General features: G+C 47.8%; 1 protein-coding gene and 1 long non-coding RNA gene across 6 annotated transcripts; one reads left to right on the top strand and one right to left on the bottom strand.

The window, feature by feature from the left end:
* Positions 1-427: 427 nt before the first annotated feature.
* LOC116435413 lies at positions 428-2,202 on the bottom strand. Of its 3 annotated transcripts, none has more exons than XR_004236777.1 (4): positions 2,004-2,202; positions 1,349-1,680; positions 1,075-1,239; positions 428-602 (listed from the first exon to the last, which is right to left on the bottom strand). It is a non-coding gene; the product is annotated as an uncharacterized LOC116435413 (long non-coding RNA). The 3 variants fall into 3 exon arrangements; XR_004236776.1 differs by having other exon boundaries at positions 1,075-1,236; XR_004236775.1 differs by having other exon boundaries at positions 1,455-1,680.
* A 103-nt stretch (positions 2,203-2,305) lies between these two features.
* On the top strand, positions 2,306-15,554 carry GOSR2 (golgi SNAP receptor complex member 2). Of its 3 annotated transcripts, none has more exons than XM_032134587.1 (6): positions 2,306-2,404; positions 3,989-4,053; positions 5,560-5,668; positions 6,963-7,095; positions 9,802-9,942; positions 13,895-15,554. In XM_032134587.1, the coding sequence occupies exons 1-6, from the start codon at positions 2,376-2,378 to the stop codon at positions 14,054-14,056; spliced, it is 639 nt and encodes a 212-aa protein (XP_031990478.1). In that variant the 5' UTR covers positions 2,306-2,375; the 3' UTR covers positions 14,057-15,554. The 3 variants fall into 3 exon arrangements, with proteins under 3 accessions (XP_031990478.1, XP_031990480.1, XP_031990479.1); XM_032134588.1 differs by having other exon boundaries at positions 2,398-2,453; XM_032134589.1 differs by lacking the exon at positions 9,802-9,942.
* The last annotated feature ends 1,750 nt before the right edge of the window (positions 15,555-17,304 follow it).

The raw sequence follows: 17,304 nt of genomic DNA, 5'->3' as shown, positions 1-17,304 counted from the left end.
GGCTGCATGGCAGGGCAGGGCAGACTAAGTTTGATGCATCATCTGAAACGCAAGAGATGGACCCACAGGGACAGAATCTCTCATTAATTAAAGATGCGTTCCTGTTTCCCTCTTTTATAGCTGTGTGATGCTCAGGAATGTGTTCTCCTGTGACAAGGCTGCATTCTTCAGGTGCTCACCCTGAACTGCAAATGAGCAACAACAGAAAGAACCCAACACTTTGGAGACTGTTCCAGCCTCCAGGTTTCCCAATTCGCCCAGTCTCACATCAGGAGGTGTCTGCCTTCAGCTTCCCCACCTCTGAAAATAATTTCTCACTTTTCCTCCAACGTTTGTCATCCTTCAGTAGCCTGAATTTTTGCTGCACAGTTATTTAGGTTTTGCCTAAGTAAAGTGCAGGACAAGGCTGAGGCTGCTGAAGAAAGTCTAGGATTTAAATAATTGTATTTTATTCAACTGTATTAGAGCATTTTATCGGGATGGACCCAGTTTAAGACATTATTCTTGTTGATAAAGCAGGTTTCCCTTCACACCAGAGGTGGGACAGGCATCACACACCCAGAAAAGGGCAGAATCAGCTCAACATCAGGGGAATTCAAAGTCTGAGGAACAAGTGAAAAATGAAAACATTATTAGAGGGAAGAGATAGTGGAGAAGGAGAGAGCTGAGTGCTTGTCAGGGCCATGAGACTTTTAAATGATTGATCTTGTGGTATAGAGTTTAATGCTTTACAGAATACAAGCTTTTCCCGATTTTCCCCAATCAAGCTCTTATTAGCATGAAGTTACATTTGTTGACAAGAACTGTTTTCCATTATACCACAGTGACAAGACAGAGTCATGATCCTAATTTGAGCTTTTTAATCAATCAGTGATTGTACCTGTGCAGTTGTACCTGTGCCTCTGACATCCTGCTGCCCTGACTAACTGGGCTATACCTCCCTCCATTTTTTTTTTTTTTTTAAATAATCCACCTTCTCCTTGCTTTTCCCATGAAGTTAAAAGGTGACAGGAGTTCAGGTGGTTCAGCAGACTCTGACCCTAAAGATATTGGGTTTTGTAGCCCAGTACATACAAGGAAGAGTTCTGGCTTCAACTGTAGTGTATTATCTAGTCCAAACAATGAAGAAATCATGTTCAGAAGAGTGAACTGAAAAGCAGTCTCTCATTGAGCCCCAGAGCAAGGCTGTGTGAGATAGGACAGGAACCTGCAGCTCCACCGTGAATGGGTGATATCCTGCTGGAGAGAATGTAGTGTATCTCTAAGCAGGGAGAAAAACCAGGATTATTAAGAAAGCAAAACTATTTGCAGGATGCCCTAAACTGACCGTGATCATGTGCAAACAAACCTGTGAAGTTAAGGCAGTTCTCTGGCAATGAAACACTGAATGGGACAGCAAGGCATGGTGCAGGACAGGTGTAATGATAATGAAAGAGCTGTTTTAGAAGGGATACCTTGATGAGGGATTCATCCTACGAGGAAGAAGGTATCTGCTTGGTATCTGCATCTCCAGGTGTGTTGGTCACCTGGACTTCTAGAGGTGACCTGGCCTCTGGGGTTGTGTCCAGCCCTTCCTCGGCATCAGGATGTGGAGCTGCTCAGGGGAGGAGGCCACAGAGGTGCAGCAGGGCTGGAGCCCCTCTGCCATGGAGCCAGGCTGGGAGAGCTGCGGGTGTTCACCTGGACAAGAGAAGGCTACAGGGAGACCTCAGAGCCCCTTCCAGGGCCTAAAGGGGCTCGAAGAGAGCTGGAGGGGGACTTTGGACAAGGGCCTGGAGGGACAGGACACAGGGAATGGCTTCCCAGTGCCAGAGGGCAGGAATAGATGGGATATTGGGAAGGAATTGTTCTCTGAGAGGGGGGGCAGGCCCTGGCACAGGTTGCCCAGAGCAGCTGTGGCTGCCCCTGGATCACTGGAAGTGTCCAAGGCCAGGCTGGACAGGGCTTGGAGGAACCTGGGATAGTGGAAGGTGTCGCTGCCCATGGCACGGGTGGGACTATACCATGACTCAATTCCATGCTCCGGTGCAGGGGATGCAGTTCCGCGAACCCAGGCGGCTTTCGTAGCTGACACCACTTTCGCTGACGGTACCGAGAAGCCGCAGCCACTATTTCCATGCTGCGAACGGAGGGAGCCACGGCACGATTCGTGTGGAAAGGGCCACCCGGCCACTGCCCCTCACGGCCCCGGCCACTGCCCCTCACGGCCCCGGCCCGGCCCCTCACGGCCCCGCCACGCCTGTCCTGCAGCGCCCCCTGGCGGCGGTGTAGGGGCGGGACCGCGGCCAGGGAGGCGGAAGCGGAAGCAGCGAGAGGCGGCGGAGCCGGAAGTGGCCGGAGGCGACGTGTGCAGAGCAGAGCGGAGCTAGTGCGGAATGGAGGGGCTGTACCAGCAAACCAACAAGTGCGTGAGGGCTCGGGGGGTGCGAGGGGCTGTACCAGCAAACCAACAAGTGCGTGAGGGCTCGGGGGGTGTGAGGGGCCGTACCCTCAAACCAGCTGATGTGTGAGGGATCTGGGTGTGAGGGGCTGTACCCTCAAACCAGCTGGTGTGTGAGGGATCTGGGTGTGAGGGGCTGTACCCTCAATCCAGCTGGTGTGTGAGGGATCTGGGTGTGAGGGGCTGTACCCTCAATCCAGCTGGTGTGTGAGGGATCTGGGTGTGAGGGGCTGTACCCTCAATCCAGCTGGTGTGTGAGGGATCTGGGTGTGAGGGGCTGTACCCTCAATCCAGCTGGTGTGTGAGGGATCTGGGTGTGAGGGGCTGTACCCGCACGCCGAGTGTGAGGCCGGGGCCGGGTGTGCGGGAGCCCAGGGCCGACACCCCACAGATCTCAGCGCTCTTTAAAAGCGTTTCCCCCATAAAACCCCATCCCGGAGCGGGGCCGCGGCGGGAGCAGAGCCCCGGGCCGCGTGTGCCACGTCAGCCCCGAGGGCTTGGCGATGATTCCCGTTTGTTGATGTAGATTTATTTAAAGCGTGCCCGTTTATAAGGATTTCTGCGGCAGCAGAGTTTGAGGGTTCCGGCTGCCGCAGTTTAAACTACCTCTGGAGGCGTGTGGCTCCTTGAGGATTAGTCCCACATTTGACAGGTAGTGCTGGTCTGGGGAGAGGAGAGGAGTGGTGTGGGAATTGCAAAATAAGGCAAAAAACCTCGCGGTTCTGTTATTACAACATATGGAGTAACTCACGGGAAAGGGGCCAAAGGACATGGTTAATCTAATATTCTGAACTTCCATGGTAATTTGCTTCTTTGTGGAGCTGTGTTCAGGGAGGTGGGGTGGTAAGAGACTTGAGTTAGATCTTGTATTGAATCATCATTTCTCTATCATTGAATAGTGATGCAGAGTGACCCTGTAGGGAAGAGCAGGACATCCTGCTGGAGGCAGCTGTTACACATATGGAGAATGATCTTGTCCTGTTCCCGTTTCTGTAGTGCCTTATGATCATCAAATGGTTCAGGTTGAAATGGGCCTTAAAGCCCATCCAGTTCCAGAAGAATTTAACAACCATCAGTATTTTGTTTTGTTTTTCTTTGCCACTGCTTGTCCAGCAACAGTACTTTTTTATAATTAAAAACTTTTAATTTCACTTGATGCCTGTGAATTCACATGTTGTTGAGAGTCAAAATCATTCCTTATTCATCTTTTCCTCTTGGATGTCTCCCCGCTGTCATCTCCAGACCAGGCTGAACAGCTGTTTCTTGTAGAAGAGTTGTTCTGTGCTTTTCATAATCTTCATGTTGATTTCTGTTTTTAAATAAAGTTACTTTGTAGGTGCTTATGAAGTGAGAGCACAGTTTGCTTCCTGCTGAGGACCTGGGTTGGTGGTCAGGGATGGGCTGTCTGCTCTTAACACTGTGTTGCTGATTCCTGTGCTGTTCTAAAAAGTACATTTCAGAAAAAAAAGCTGAAAAGTGAGGTACTGAGAAATGATTTTATAGCTGTTAAGTGACTTCTCTGTTCATTTTCTCTTTCTCTCCTGACAGGCAGGTCCATGAGGTCCAGTCTTACATGGGGCGCCTGGAGACTTCAGACAAAGAGTCAGTGCACTGTAAGTAATGAGTGAGTGAGGGAGGTTGATTTAGTTTGCCTCTTTAACCTTATATGCCTTCTCATATTTACAGTCATTATTGTAACAAATTTAGCTCCTGAGTCATTGTGATCAGCTGCTGAGACACATCACCAATTCAGAATGCACTGAAATCATTGTACTGTCTAACCTCAATAAGGTGATGTTCTGTATGAGGACAGAGCAGAAAAGACAGGACAAGAATTTACCTCATCTTCCTGTTATAATCCTTTAACTGACAGAGAGTGCTTGCTGTGGATGCTTCTTTAATGTCGTGGTAGAATGCCAGATTTTTGGTGCTGTTAGGTTTTCGAACTCATGCTCGGGGTGTCTGTGCAGGCCTTCAGCACAAAGAGATCAAAATCCCCCCATCGATGGAGGTTTTTTGGACACTTTGAATTAATGAACAGCTTGGTGTGGACGGAACTGCAAATTGAGAGCATCTCTGGGCCAGTTTGTTAGAAGCTCAGAAAGCTGAGAGATGTGACTGTGCCTGCCCTGCTGTGTTGTTATCCCCTCAGCATCCACCAGCTGGCAGCTTTCCCCTAAAGATGCTCAGTGCAGTTTCTGGGGAACATGCTGTGTGATTTTGTGTGCAGGAACTTAAGCAGGATGATCCTGACAATTGCTGCTGCAGCAGAGTCAGAACCTGTAATTCCACCTGCTTATGGGAAATGTGTAGAACCATTAGGTCTGAAATTGCCTCAGTAAATTTGGACTATAACCCTGTGCTCATAAATGACTAATAAGAAGATGCTCTGATATGTGTGGCAGGACTTTTTACCCCAGTGCAGAATTGGCACGTGTATTTTGGACCTGTGCTTGAACCCTTAATTCCTGCATGAGTCACTAATAATGGGTTTCATCAGGAACTTCTGAGGTGAAAGGACACTGCATTGACTGGATGCATTTCTGCACAGGTTCACTGACTTCTCTTACCTTGAACACATTTGTGAACCACGTCTGGGCTGTAGAAAGGGCTGTGATAAATTTCCTATCAAAAAAGAATGACTTACTAATCCAGGTTGTGGGTTTTGTGGTGGTTATACCACTCCTCCTACAATGCCATACTTCCCAGACTGCTGAATGTGGTTTTCTGGGAAGTCCTGGTATGTGGAGTGGTTGGCAGGTGGTTGATGATGCTTCTCTGTGTTCTTGTGAGAGCAAATCCTGCCGAGGGAGCAGGAAGGGGGCTGCAGGGGGAATGTAGGGGCTTGAAATCCTAATTCATGGACCTGATGGGGAAAGAGGCTCAGATGTATGAAAAGAGCAGGGGCTTTCCTCAGAGCAGGAGGGAAAGGTGAAAGTGTCAAATTACTGAGCTAAAGAAGTGACATTTCATGATATTTATAGTTCCCAGTTACCTGATTATTTTCATCCAGTAAGGATGTCAGGTTTTACATACTGCCTTGAATGCTTTTGATCTTTTACCTTCATCAGATTGCAGTTCTTTAATTCAAATCAAATTCTCTTTTTATTTCCTTGCAGTGGTAGAAAATGAGATTCAGGCAAGAATAGACAACATATTCAGCAACTTGGAACGTCTGGAAATCCTGTCCAGCAAAGAACCTCCCAACAAGCGGCAGAATGCCAAACTGTGAGTTCACTGCTTTGCTTTGATTATGCAGGGTAGTCTTTGTAATTATTTTAATTAAATTTATTGAAACCCTTTGCCTTTTGATTTGTGTGAAATCTTTGTATTTTGCATAACTTATCTCTGTGCTCTACAATAGCAAAATTGAGGCACAGAGGCAAAATTGCTTTCCTCTGTTTAACCACAGGATAATGAGAATCATTAAGGTTGGAAAAGACCTCAAAGATCATCAAGTCAGACTGGTGATGCAGCTGGATTCTTGGCTCTGTTCTCAGATGAGCAGAACATGCACTTGGATGCTCTCTCTCTCTCACTTGCTTTTAATGGCATTTGTGGAGGTAGAGAGTAAAATTCCTTCAGTTGGTGTCATTTTTTCTGGGCTATTTTCCAAGCTGTTGGTGACTGAAACAAAGAGGTTTCTGAAGTGAGCAATATTTTGAGCAAGGAGCTTGGACCACAAACATCAGGACTTGGTGTTCTTAATTAATTCTGTGACTCAGTTATTAATGTTTAGTCCAAAATCCCATTGTAGATAGTAGGGGTGGATTTCATGTCACCTGTATTAAAGAAAGAGGTCAGTATCTGAAATACTCATTGATTTCTTTATAGAATCCTGGAATGGTTTGGGTTGGAAGGGGCCTTAAAGATCAGTTCCAACCCCTGCCACGGGCAGGGACACCTTCCACTAGGTCAGGATAATCGGGTAATCAAATATTAAACTTAACCAATCATTTAATCAGGGCCAGTGGAGTTCTGGACATGATTTGTTTCAGCCCAGTGGAGATGTCTGAGATGTCTCTTGTATTGCCCACTGACTTTTGAGCTCCTTTTAATAAACCCTCAAACTTAAGAACATGGTGCTAATTAAAGAAACTGGAAAGCTCCATCTTCTTTGTGAAGAGGGGTCATTAAATAGAACCTGTACAAATCCTACCATCTTCCCAAATCTGTGTTAAATGAGGAACAGATATTGTTATATAACTCCTGAGGAGACAGTCCGTGGGATAGGATGTCCAAGAGAGCTCAGGAGTTCTGCTTCACATTCTGTCATTAGCCTGGAAGCTAAATAATTGATTAAAATAAATAATCACCCATGAAAGAATCACCTGTGTAGTAGAAAAATGAGACAGGGAAGATGTAAGTGTGGAATTCGGCCTAGCATTGGATGCCCTGCATTTTCTAGAGAAGTAGAACCCGTCATTCCTTGTTGTTCATCACTGTTAATTTATGATGCTCCTTTGCTGATACAAAAACCACCAGAAAAGAAGAGTGTTTTTATGTTGCTGGTCCTTTGCAGGCGAGTTGACCAGCTGAAATACGATGTGCAGCACCTGCAGACAGCCCTGAGGAACTTCCAGCACCGCCGGTACCTGCGGGAGCAGCAGGAGCGGCAGCGGGAGGAGCTGCTGGCTCGCACCTTCACCACCAACGTAAATATCTGTGCTTGGGCTCCCAGTGCTCCACAGCTCAAATCCATCAGGGGGGTGTCAGGCAGGATGTAAACAGGACTGTTGGGAGCTGCTGTGAGTGTGAGTAAAGGTAGAGAAGAATCAAAAAATGTGGGGATCAAGTCCAGCTCTCATGAGGAAAAGCTGGGCTCTTAAGGCAGCAGGGAAAGGCTCCAGAAGCTGCTGCTCCTGTTTTATCCAGTGCAGTTCCACCTGGGTTTACATAGCAGTTGTAAAAGGGTCAGTGAGGTAGGTACCAAAGTGTACATTTACTTGGATTTGTGTTAAATGTTTGCCAGATCCTGAGAGCTGTGGAAAGCTTGGCTTTACACACCCCACTGGCAGCAGGTGTCAGCAAACTTCAGTTTAGCCAAACACAAAGCACACAGCTGGATCGAAGGCCTGCTTTTTGCCTGGAAATGAGTCAAAAAGTTTGTAATAACATGAATGTATTCCACCTGTTCTTGTTAATTCTTAGTTCTTGCATTGGGAAGCCCCCCCCAGTGCAAATTCCTGGAGGAATTTTGCTCTGAATAATGCAGCTTTGCTTTCAGATTTTACTTTTCTGCAACTAGAAAGTTAGTCTTGTTGTTGTTGGGGCTTTTTTTATACTACTATTCTTTATTTAAAAAAAAAATTCTCGTTTTTTTCCCCTTTTTAAAGGCATCTCACCTAACATTCGTTATCTGTGTTGTCAGTCACTGTCAGGGCAAGAAAGAAAGAATGTGTGCAGTCCTAATGAACTGAGATTTGGGCAGTTCGATGCATTTCTCAAAGCCTGCCAGAAAGATAATGTCTGGTATTGTGTTGGCTATTTCAAAATTATAAACAAGGCTTGAAAGGAACACTGCAGTTTGTTGTTTTTGAAACATTGTGGTGTTTCCCTGCAAGTCGGGACAGGTTTTTCCTACAGGAAAATTTGCTGTTCAGAAACAAAAGGTGTGTAAGTGGAACAGTTTTAAAGAGCAGTAGCAGGCTTACAGATGCAAAATATAGAGCAAATGGGTTATTTTATCCTTCAGATATTGAAAGGTATCACAGATAAAAAAAGACACGATTATTTTGTATTTCTTTTTAGCTTGCTACAAGAATGTGGCTTTAAAATGATCATTTAATAGGAAAATGATGATTTATTTGTCAGTTATCAGCCTCTCTTGGTTACAGGTTTACACAGTTCCTATTCATGTACTCCCCTATTCTACCAGAGATGTCAGCTGAGTGTGTAAATCAGTGGAACATCCAGAACAGCTTTTTGAAGCTTGTAGCAGTGTTCTGAACAGTTTGCTTAATTCAGAGTTTTAAATGGTCTTTATCGTTAAAGCCTTTCCTTGTACCTGGAGAAAATCACAAGCAGCAAAACAGAGCTCTGGTGCCATCTCATCTCCTCGGGAGGGGGGTTACAAATCTACTTCTCTATTTTAATTGCTGCCTTATAGTGGATAAAAAAAAAACCTTGTACAGAAATGGAATCTGCTGGTTTGGAGGTTGTTAAATCTCTGGAATAAGAGCCATTCACTTGGAAATCTCAGTGCTTCTGCTCAGAGATGTGCGTGAGCCTTGGTGCTGCGTTCACAGTGGGCCAGGGCTGTGTGTTCTGCCACAGCCCCTTCATCCAGGGCCTTTGAGAGCTCTGTCCCTGATTCTTCCTTCTTCCACAGTGAGCAGAACCCCTGCCCAGGCTCTGGGTCCTACGTGGCATTTTCAGATGAACATTTGGGGTTATTACCAAAGAGTCTGTTCAGAGCACGTTCTGCTGTGTCTGTGTGTCACCTGCAGCTGCTGGGCACAGGGAAGGTGTTCATCATCTCTGACTGATTTCTGCCTTTGGGTGGTTCTTGTTCTGAATACCTGGAGCAGGTGATCAGTGTTCCCAACACTTCTCCCTTACCAGTATCCCAATTCCTGCTCTAAACCATGTGGGAGCAGTGAGCCATTTCCTTGCCCCTCTGGAAGGAGTGGTGTCCAGAAAACAGAGACCTGGAGGCCTTTGGCAGACAGGGGTGATCCCATCCCTGGCCTCTTGTGCAGTCCAGATTAGAGTTTTACCCTGTTATTTCCATTTCAAGATTCCTAGTTCCTAGTTGAATGCATCTTTTCTGGAAAAACTTGAAAAATACTAATTTTTAATAATTTTTTTTTTTTTTTAAATGAGGTCCCTGGGTGATGAGTGAGCCAGAGCTCAGGGAACCAGGCCCATGTCTGTTTGCCCTCACTGCCAGAAATTCGCGCTATTTTGTAAATGTTTAGATGTCATCTCCAACATTTTGTTTTTCAGGCCTTTTGTTGCTCAGAAATGTGGTGTGAAATCTTCCACAAGTCTTTCATTTGCAGTGATCAGTGACTAAGCACCTTCTTGGTGTTTAACACCTTGTTAAACACCTTCTGTTAGCTTTGATGTTCTCTCTTGCAGTCCCCTTTCCTACTGAGATTATAAAAATTCTCTGCTTTTGCTCTTTTCATCCTTGAGATCTCATTGCAGCTGAGCATCTGCTCAGCTTTGCCTTTTCGCTTCCTCCCTCTCTTCTCTAAATGACTCTTTTCACTCAAACATCAATGCTGTATTTAAAATCATTATGAAAAAAAATGTTTAAGCGCAGTCCTCCAAGTCCTGTTGGGTTTTTGCAGTGTCTGCTGGTGCATGTTGTGTTTCTGAGTGAGCAGGTAACCGAGTCCCTGCTTTCCCCACAGGACTCTGACACCACCATCCCGATCGACGAAACCTTGCAGTTTAATGAATCCCTGCAGACTGCCCACCGTGGCATGGATGAGCTTATTGGCAGTGGCACCAACATCCTGCAGGGCCTGAGGGACCAGAGAGTCACATTAAAGGTGGGGGCATCATTTTTTACCAGAAAGACCCCACGTTTTTCTGTGTTTATGCTGATCAGGCTAAGTAAAATCAATATATGTGTTGTTTCAGTACATTGCTCCGAGCTGAGGATGCTGGAAAGGCCCAAAATTCATTTAAACAACCAGAAATCTTTACATTTTATCATCCTTTAATACCTTTAATACCCTTAAGATCTCTTGGGGCTGGCTGGCCTTCACCTGCAGGGCAGCATCTGGAGTGCTGAGTGTTATGTTTTATTCCATTATGTTTGTTTTTCTTTGGTTGATTGTTGTTCTTTAGTTCAGGTTCAGGAGCAGCAGTAGCTGGCTGGCAGGGAAATGTTGGTTCAGATGAACATCCCTCGGAGCAGCCACAAAGTTGGTGTAGAGCACTTGGGGTTAAGATTAGTAATAAAGATATTGCACCTCAACAGTCCCTCCTTCCCTGCTGGTATGCATTGCTGCATGTCTCTTCATAGCAAATATTTGTCTTTTATTTTACAGACTGCTCAAAGTGATGGTAAATTTTGAGTGAAAAGCTCAGGGATACAAAAAGCTTTTTAATAAGAAGCGTGTGGGGAGAAATGGGACTTTTGAAAAATGTAGGGGAATGCCTGTGTTGTATCCATCTTCTGATGGGGATAACCACTGTTGTCAGTTTTGTGACACTGCTTTGTTTTGGGATGTATTTGCCAGATTTAGGCATTTTTAATGACATAAATCCCAGATTTGGTCAGGTCTGTCACACCTGCAGCTCCATGGTGTGGCAGGCAGTGTAAGCCTGGTCTGCACTCCAGCTGGCACATGGGGAGCTGAGCTGGATGTGCACAGGCACTTTGCTGCCCTGATCTCAGGGTTCTTGGCTGCCTGGTGTTCCCTGAGCCCTGCACAGGACCAGCAGAGGGTCCAAAGCAGGGCTGCAGCTCCTTTTCTGCTCCCTAGTCTGGTGTCCAGGCCCTGCACCCACAGATGTTACACAGAGACATTAAAGCAGAGTTTAAAGCTGAGTTCTTTCCAAGATGAGGTTTAGCTTCTTGGTTCAGGTCAATTGTTCACTGACCTGGTGAATATGGATTTGTTTTAAGACAAGGTCCATTACTAGAAAAACCTCAGTGGGTAGTTCAGTGTTCATTGCAGAGGAATGGTGTTGCTGAGCAGTCTGGCCACAGGACTGGTGGGGACAGGGAGGGGTTCTGCTGCCAGTTCATGAGGAAAGGGCTGGAAGGACTCATTACTAGTGCTGGGAGAGGACTGGGGTTTGTGAATGCTTTTTGGAAAGAGCACCTTCCTTAAAGTTCCTGCATCCCTGAGAGGATTGTGGACATTTGTCCTCCGTGTTGAGCACTGGGTTGCTTTGGTGGCTGATCACATTGGCCTGGGGCATCCAATCATCAGTGTTCCTGTGCTGCACACAGGGAATTGGAGTTGATTCTCCAAGCTGGAATATCATTGATCCAAGGTAATCTCTGATGAGGGACTGGATGAAGCACATGGATTCTGGAGGGTCCCAGAGAAGGAGGTGCATCCCATCACAGGTCAGGAGAGCTCAACCACAGCTGGCCAGTGCCATAGAGAAGCCCTGGCAGGACCTGGTGCCCTGCAGAGATAAGGAAATGCTGTTTCTTGTAGCACCACCAGTCCTGCGTGGCTGCTTTTGCTGGCTGGCTGGCAGTGACTGCCTGGTTCCTGCTGGATCTCCCTGGGCCTCCTGGCTCTCCTCCAGCCTTTGCCAGGCACGTGAGCTCTGGGCCAGCCCTGCAGCAGGGAATTGGTGGGTGTCTGTCTATGGCTGCTCATACACACAGTCTGTGCTTTTGGGGCCATCGTGTTCCTGGGGGATGTTGCTTCTCCCTCGCAGGTGAGGAAATGTCTGTTTATGTTCCTTTTCCCCTTACTCAGTTTTTCTTACACTGAGAACATCTGGCAGAAGCAGCTGGTGTAGAGACAGCCTACAAAGAGAAATGGGTTAATGTGGAATCATGGAATATCCCATGTTGGAAGGGCCTCCCAAGGATCACTGAGTCCAACTCCGGGCACAGACCCCCCAACAGCCCCACCCTGGGCATCCCTGGCAGCGCTGTCCCAGTGCTCCTGCAGCTCTGGCAGCCTCGGGGCCGGGACCATTCCCTGGGGAGCCTGGGCAGTGTCCAAACACCCTCTGGGGACAGATCCTTTCCCTGATCTCCATCCCAAATCCCCCCTGACACAGCTCCAGCTGTTCCCTGGGGTCCTGTCCCTGTCACAGAGCAGAGATTGGAGCTGCAGCCCCCACTGAGCTCTGCCCTCAGTCTCCTCTGCTCCAGCTGAACAAGTGACCTCTGCTGCTCCTCCTGTGGCCTCTCCAGACCCTTCCCCACCCTCGTGTCCCTCCTCTGGACACTAATAGCTTTATTCTCTGTAACTTTGTGCATTTTGGGTATAAATAGACAGGTATGGAATGAGTATTCCCAGAACTGATCCGGTTCTACAATTTCACTGTTCTGTGACTGCAGGAATTGAAGAGCTTTCCCTGTCTATGGTTTGCTTTCATTTTAAAGCTTCATATTTGGTTTCTGTTCTCCCAGCACGGTTTGGTTTTGTTCTGAAGCAGTGTGAAAGGATTCTGTGGAGACAGGAAGGTGCTGAGCCTGAGAGCAGTGCACAAGAGGTTAATGAGAGGTGTGGGAAATGGAGAAAACAGATTATGTGGAACTAGCAGACAACCTGACCAGTGAAGGGCCTGAACTGCCTTGAACACTGATGATGTAGTTCAGCACTGCAAGTCTGTGTTTTATGAACTGAGACACTTTTCCATGTGGGTCTAATATAGTTGATCTAAATTCTCTCCTTGGAGAGCCTTCCTGATCTTGAGTCAAGTTTATACTCAAGACAGTTCCCAATTTCCGCATTTTCACTCTTTTGAGACCAAAAATAACGTGAACTGAAGAAGGGAGGCTAAAGATTTTATTTCAAGGTCAAAGCATGGAATTCAGCACTGTGATGGGAATCTGTGCTGTTGACTTGGCTCAGAGATGAACCCAGTGTTACAGCAGCCTGTAGTGGGGTGTTCTGTCAGGGACAGCCCAGATGTCACCGTGAGGGACTGTCCGTTATCCCTGGCCTGGCAGGGCCCCTCCTGGCAGTTGCCCTGAGAACACGTGGGTGTGAGGAGGGTCCTGGCCTGTGTCTGGCTGTGGCTCAGTGCTCTGCCTGCCCACAGGTGTGTACAGCTTTCCTGGAAGGGTCCTTCTCAGCTCCTGTGCCATTGGGACTCTGCAGCCCTGAGTCCTCTCCCTTCTCCCCACTCGGGACAATATCCCACCCTGACCTGTGCCTGGAGCACGTCTCTGTGCCAGTATTTCATACTGTTTCCTCCAACTACTGCCCTGAAATAAAGCAGCATTCCTGTTGTGTCCCTGCTGCCGATGTAATCGTGGGATCCACATTCCTAATTCTAAGTGTCCTGCCTGCAGCACCCTGCGCTTTTCTGTGCAAGGATTTCAGCAAATGGCATTAATTACACATTTATCTTCCTTTTTTCTGCCATTTACCTTGCAAGTGTCTGGACCTTCTCAGTCAATCTCTGTTGGTATGAACTGTACTTCAGCAAGGGGAGCTCTGCACAAAACCTTGCCTGGTCAGAGCTTGAAGTTCTTTTTAGACTGTGACTAGAACAGGACCAGGAAAATTCTTACTCTTGCTTAGGGAGTGCATTTTTCTGAGACACTTTTTATCTTGTCTCTGTCCAGATAGATTGTTTTGTGTCTTTAACCATGTTCCTGTTCATGTGTATGAATTAATTAGTCAAACATCCAGTTGTTTCCAGGGTCCTGTGGCCACCTCCTGTGGAATGGGAGGGATGGTTGGCTGGGAGAAGTCCGTGGACTAGAATCCACGCAGAAATATGTGTGGACTGTGGAATAAGAAGGCTCAGAGCATGAGTGTAATTGTGTCATTGCTGTGTTGTCTTCAGGGCACTCACAAGAAGATCCTGGACGTTGCCAACATGCTGGGCCTGTCCAACACGGTGATGCGGCTGATTGAGAAACGCGCCTTCCAGGACAAGTTCCTCATGCTGGGGGGGATGGCCGTGACCTGCCTCATCATGTTCCTCGTCGTGCAGTACCTGACATGAGCTGCTGAACTCCTGCAAGAGGAGTGTCTCCAGGACTGACTTTCCTCTGGGTGCTGCTTTGGATGAGCCCTTCCCGTGGACTTCAGAGTTTACAAATCCCACTCGGACAGTGTCACGTGGAAAGCACGCTGGGAAATGGATGTGTCCGGGGATGCTGTGCTTGAGAATGGCCCTGTGAAAATAACCCCTGGCCTTTACTGCTCTCACCTCAAGCCTGCAGGTTGAACAGTTTGGTTAATAGGAAGCAGAAGTGAACATTGTGCCCAGCTGTAGCAAGGCAGGAATGTCCCTTTGGGCACACAGGGATGGGAGGATGCAAAGGCACAGCATAGGATGCAGCGAGTCTTTCCTGTGCTGGCCAGCACTGACCTGACCCCTGCACTTCGCACAGAGAATTTCACAGTGTTCATGGGCCTGAGTTCAGCCTGTGGGACTGAGTGTGCAAAAAGAGTTGGGAGGTGAAGGGCTCCCATCTGCGGTTCCATTTGCTTGGAGGAGGAGGATGTGTGGGGAAGAGTCTTGGAGCACGGTTATAACCTCAGTTAACTTCACACACAGTATTAACCAGCACAGATCTCTCTGGTTTAGGCTGAAATGCTGCTCTGCTCATCTGAGGGATGTTCTGGTACCTTTCTCTGCCCTGCTGCTTCCCAGGGGATGCCGAGTGCTGTGCTCCCTCCTGCTTCCACTGGGATGCACATCAGGCCTGTGGCATCTCCCTGGGTCTCCTGCCAAATCCAGCCTCCTAAACTGACATTTCTAATGCTGAAGCACAGAGATTTGGGGAGCTGCGTTCATTTCCTGAGGTGCTGGTTGGGTTTGGGGCTCTGGAGCTGGAACTTATGTGGATAGAGCAGGTGAGTCCCCCTGTACTGCCTGGAGGTGTGGGATTGATCACAGAGCTGGAACAGGTTCTTCACACCAGAGGAATGGTGGGATCAGCACAACAGGCCTGGCACTGAAAATCAGCTTGGTATGGGGAGTTCCCTCAAGTTTGTGCCTTGGGATGGTGATGTCCCCATCCTTGGGAAGGGTGTTCCCTGTGGTACCCTTTGCACCTGTGGAGTTACTGTGAAAGACACTGGGACATGTCACCTCGCGGGGGTGGTGCTGGCTGGGACTCGTCTCCTTGGGGTCATTCCCTGTCTCAGTGAAACACTGGAGCTGTGAGATCCTTGTCTCAATCCAGCACTGCTTTCCCTGCAGACTGGGGATGTCTGACAGAGGGGCCATCCTGGGATTTTGGGCATCATCCATTTCTGTCACCCTACAGAGCCATTCCCATCCCAATGTGCAGCAAGTCTGGAGCATTCCCTGATGTCTGACAGTGGCCCAGATGTGTCATATCCAGATGATGTGGCCTCATGCTGGCAATTCCTTCCTTGTTTTCTGTCTGGAATCGTTGTGGGTCTCTGGATTAGTAACTAATCACAAGTTCTGCATTCTGTCCTCACTGCACTGAGCTTTGCCTTCATTATGTGGCTTGTTGCAAACTGGGAGAAAGGGTTTTAATAACTGAAAGAATTTTAGAAGGAATTTTAGGGAATGTGGACCATGAGACGGGGCCATGCTGGTGACCAGAGCTGGGGTGGGGCCCAGCCAGACCCCCAGTGTGACCAGTGGCCCCTGTCCATGGACTTCTCCATGTATTTGATACTTCTGGAGTGTTTCCTGCTCTTGGAGTTCCCTATTTGTCCAGGTTTTCCAAGGAAATACTGTAGCAGAGCAAATACAGAACTGGTTTTCATTTGAGCCCAAGGGAGTAAGGAATTAAAGGAAAAGAGGGAATCTGCAGTGATGGAGCATCTGTGTTGCTGTGTCTGTAATAGAAATCATAAATCCAAATTTGCCGGAAATTTATTTTGGATATGAAATCTGATGGATTCAGCCCTTGAGAGGGCAGCTGAGCACTTACAGGGGGTCCCTGGCAAATCTCAGTTCCAATGAACTGATCCAATTCCACTTGATTTTACAGTGTTGGTGTTTAGAGTTTAAAGCTGTTATTGTTTAAAGTTTCTGTAGCTGTGACCTGGTGTAGCAGGGTTTATCTTACACCAGGCTGGGACTCTGGCCAATCTTTTGGGCTGCAGTAGGAGCCATAACATACTTGGAACTGGATTTTTTTTCTGTTTCTGAGCCTAGCTTGGCATTTTAATAGACGTTTTCCTCTTGATTCATTCTGCCTTCTCCTTGTCCCTGCACAGGCTGATTTCCCCTTGGTGAGCCAAGTGTCCTTGCTACCCATGGCATCCAAAGGTGACACGTGGGGCTTGAAGGAACCACCTGGGGAACTGGATTTGAGGATGTGTGACATCAAACATGTTTGCAGTGCCTGTGAAATCCAAAGAGATTTCCAAGAGCATCCGTGCTCTCAGGTGGTTTGTGTGAAACTCCAAAAGCCTCCATTGCAGTGGGACAGGGCAGGGACATTTGTGGTTCCTTCAAGCCCCACCTCTCCCCTTTGGATGCAGTGGGAGATGAGCTGGAGCCCTGGTGGGATTGTGGGCCCTGCCAAAGGAAGTGAACTGGAGGCCAGGAGGCTTTGCTGCTGTAGCTCGGTGGTGTTTCCTTCCTCACTGAACACCTCACTTCTGCTTCCAAACTGTGGCACGAGTTCCAGCTCTGGGAGGAGCTGCTCTCTCAAGAGGGGACTCTGTGGGAATTCATTTGCCTCTGGAATAAAACTTTTTACCAGTATTTTATACATAAAGGAGCAAGGGTGGGACGTGATTCATGTGATGTTCTGTGAATAAAGATTTTTTTCAACCAAAATTGAGGGTTTTTTTTTTACCTTTACCACCATGTTGGGGCCAAAATAAACAAGCAGGACCAGTTCCAGGATTGATCCTGGTTCAGTGTGGATGGAGGAGGGGTCTGTGGGGGAGGGGGCCACGGGGCTGCTGTGGGGGGCTCCCATTTGGGTCACAGTAGGAAATGGGTCCCACTGCACTGGGGTTGGAAGGAGTGGGAGCCTGTGCTGTCTGTACCAGACCTCACTGGTCAGACTGGTGGGATGTGGCTGGCTGGGACAGCCCCAGAGCTGGTGGGGGTTCAGAAAAGGGGCTAGAAATGGGTGGGTGATGGAACAGGAGTGGGGAGGAGCTGGGGGCACATCCAGGCCCTTGCTGTGCTCTGCCCACCTCCCCTTAGGCCCTTGGATGGGCCAGACCTTCCTCTCCCTCTACCAGCCAGTGATGCAGGTGAAAGGGTTCTAATTAAGAGTAGTGAAGGAAGATGGAAATGTGGCT

The sequence above is a fragment of the Corvus moneduloides genome, chromosome 26 (genome assembly GCF_009650955.1).
Source record: "Corvus moneduloides isolate bCorMon1 chromosome 26, bCorMon1.pri, whole genome shotgun sequence".
NCBI lineage: Eukaryota > Metazoa > Chordata > Aves > Passeriformes > Corvidae > Corvus > Corvus moneduloides.
Note: the sequence above shows the minus strand (reverse complement) of the source record. Positions and strands in the feature narration are given on the sequence as shown.

Bases quoted from the DNA above. Each gene is read 5' to 3' on its own strand.
- GOSR2 (XM_032134587.1), top strand. From the start codon at position 2,376: ATGGAGGGGCTGTACCAGCAAACCAACAA. The intron at 4,054-5,559 runs GTAAGTAATGAG...ATTTCCTTGCAG, and splicing joins AGACAAAGAGTCAGTGCACT to TGGTAGAAAATGAGATTCAG. The intron at 5,669-6,962 runs GTGAGTTCACTG...GGTCCTTTGCAG, and splicing joins AAGCGGCAGAATGCCAAACT to GCGAGTTGACCAGCTGAAAT.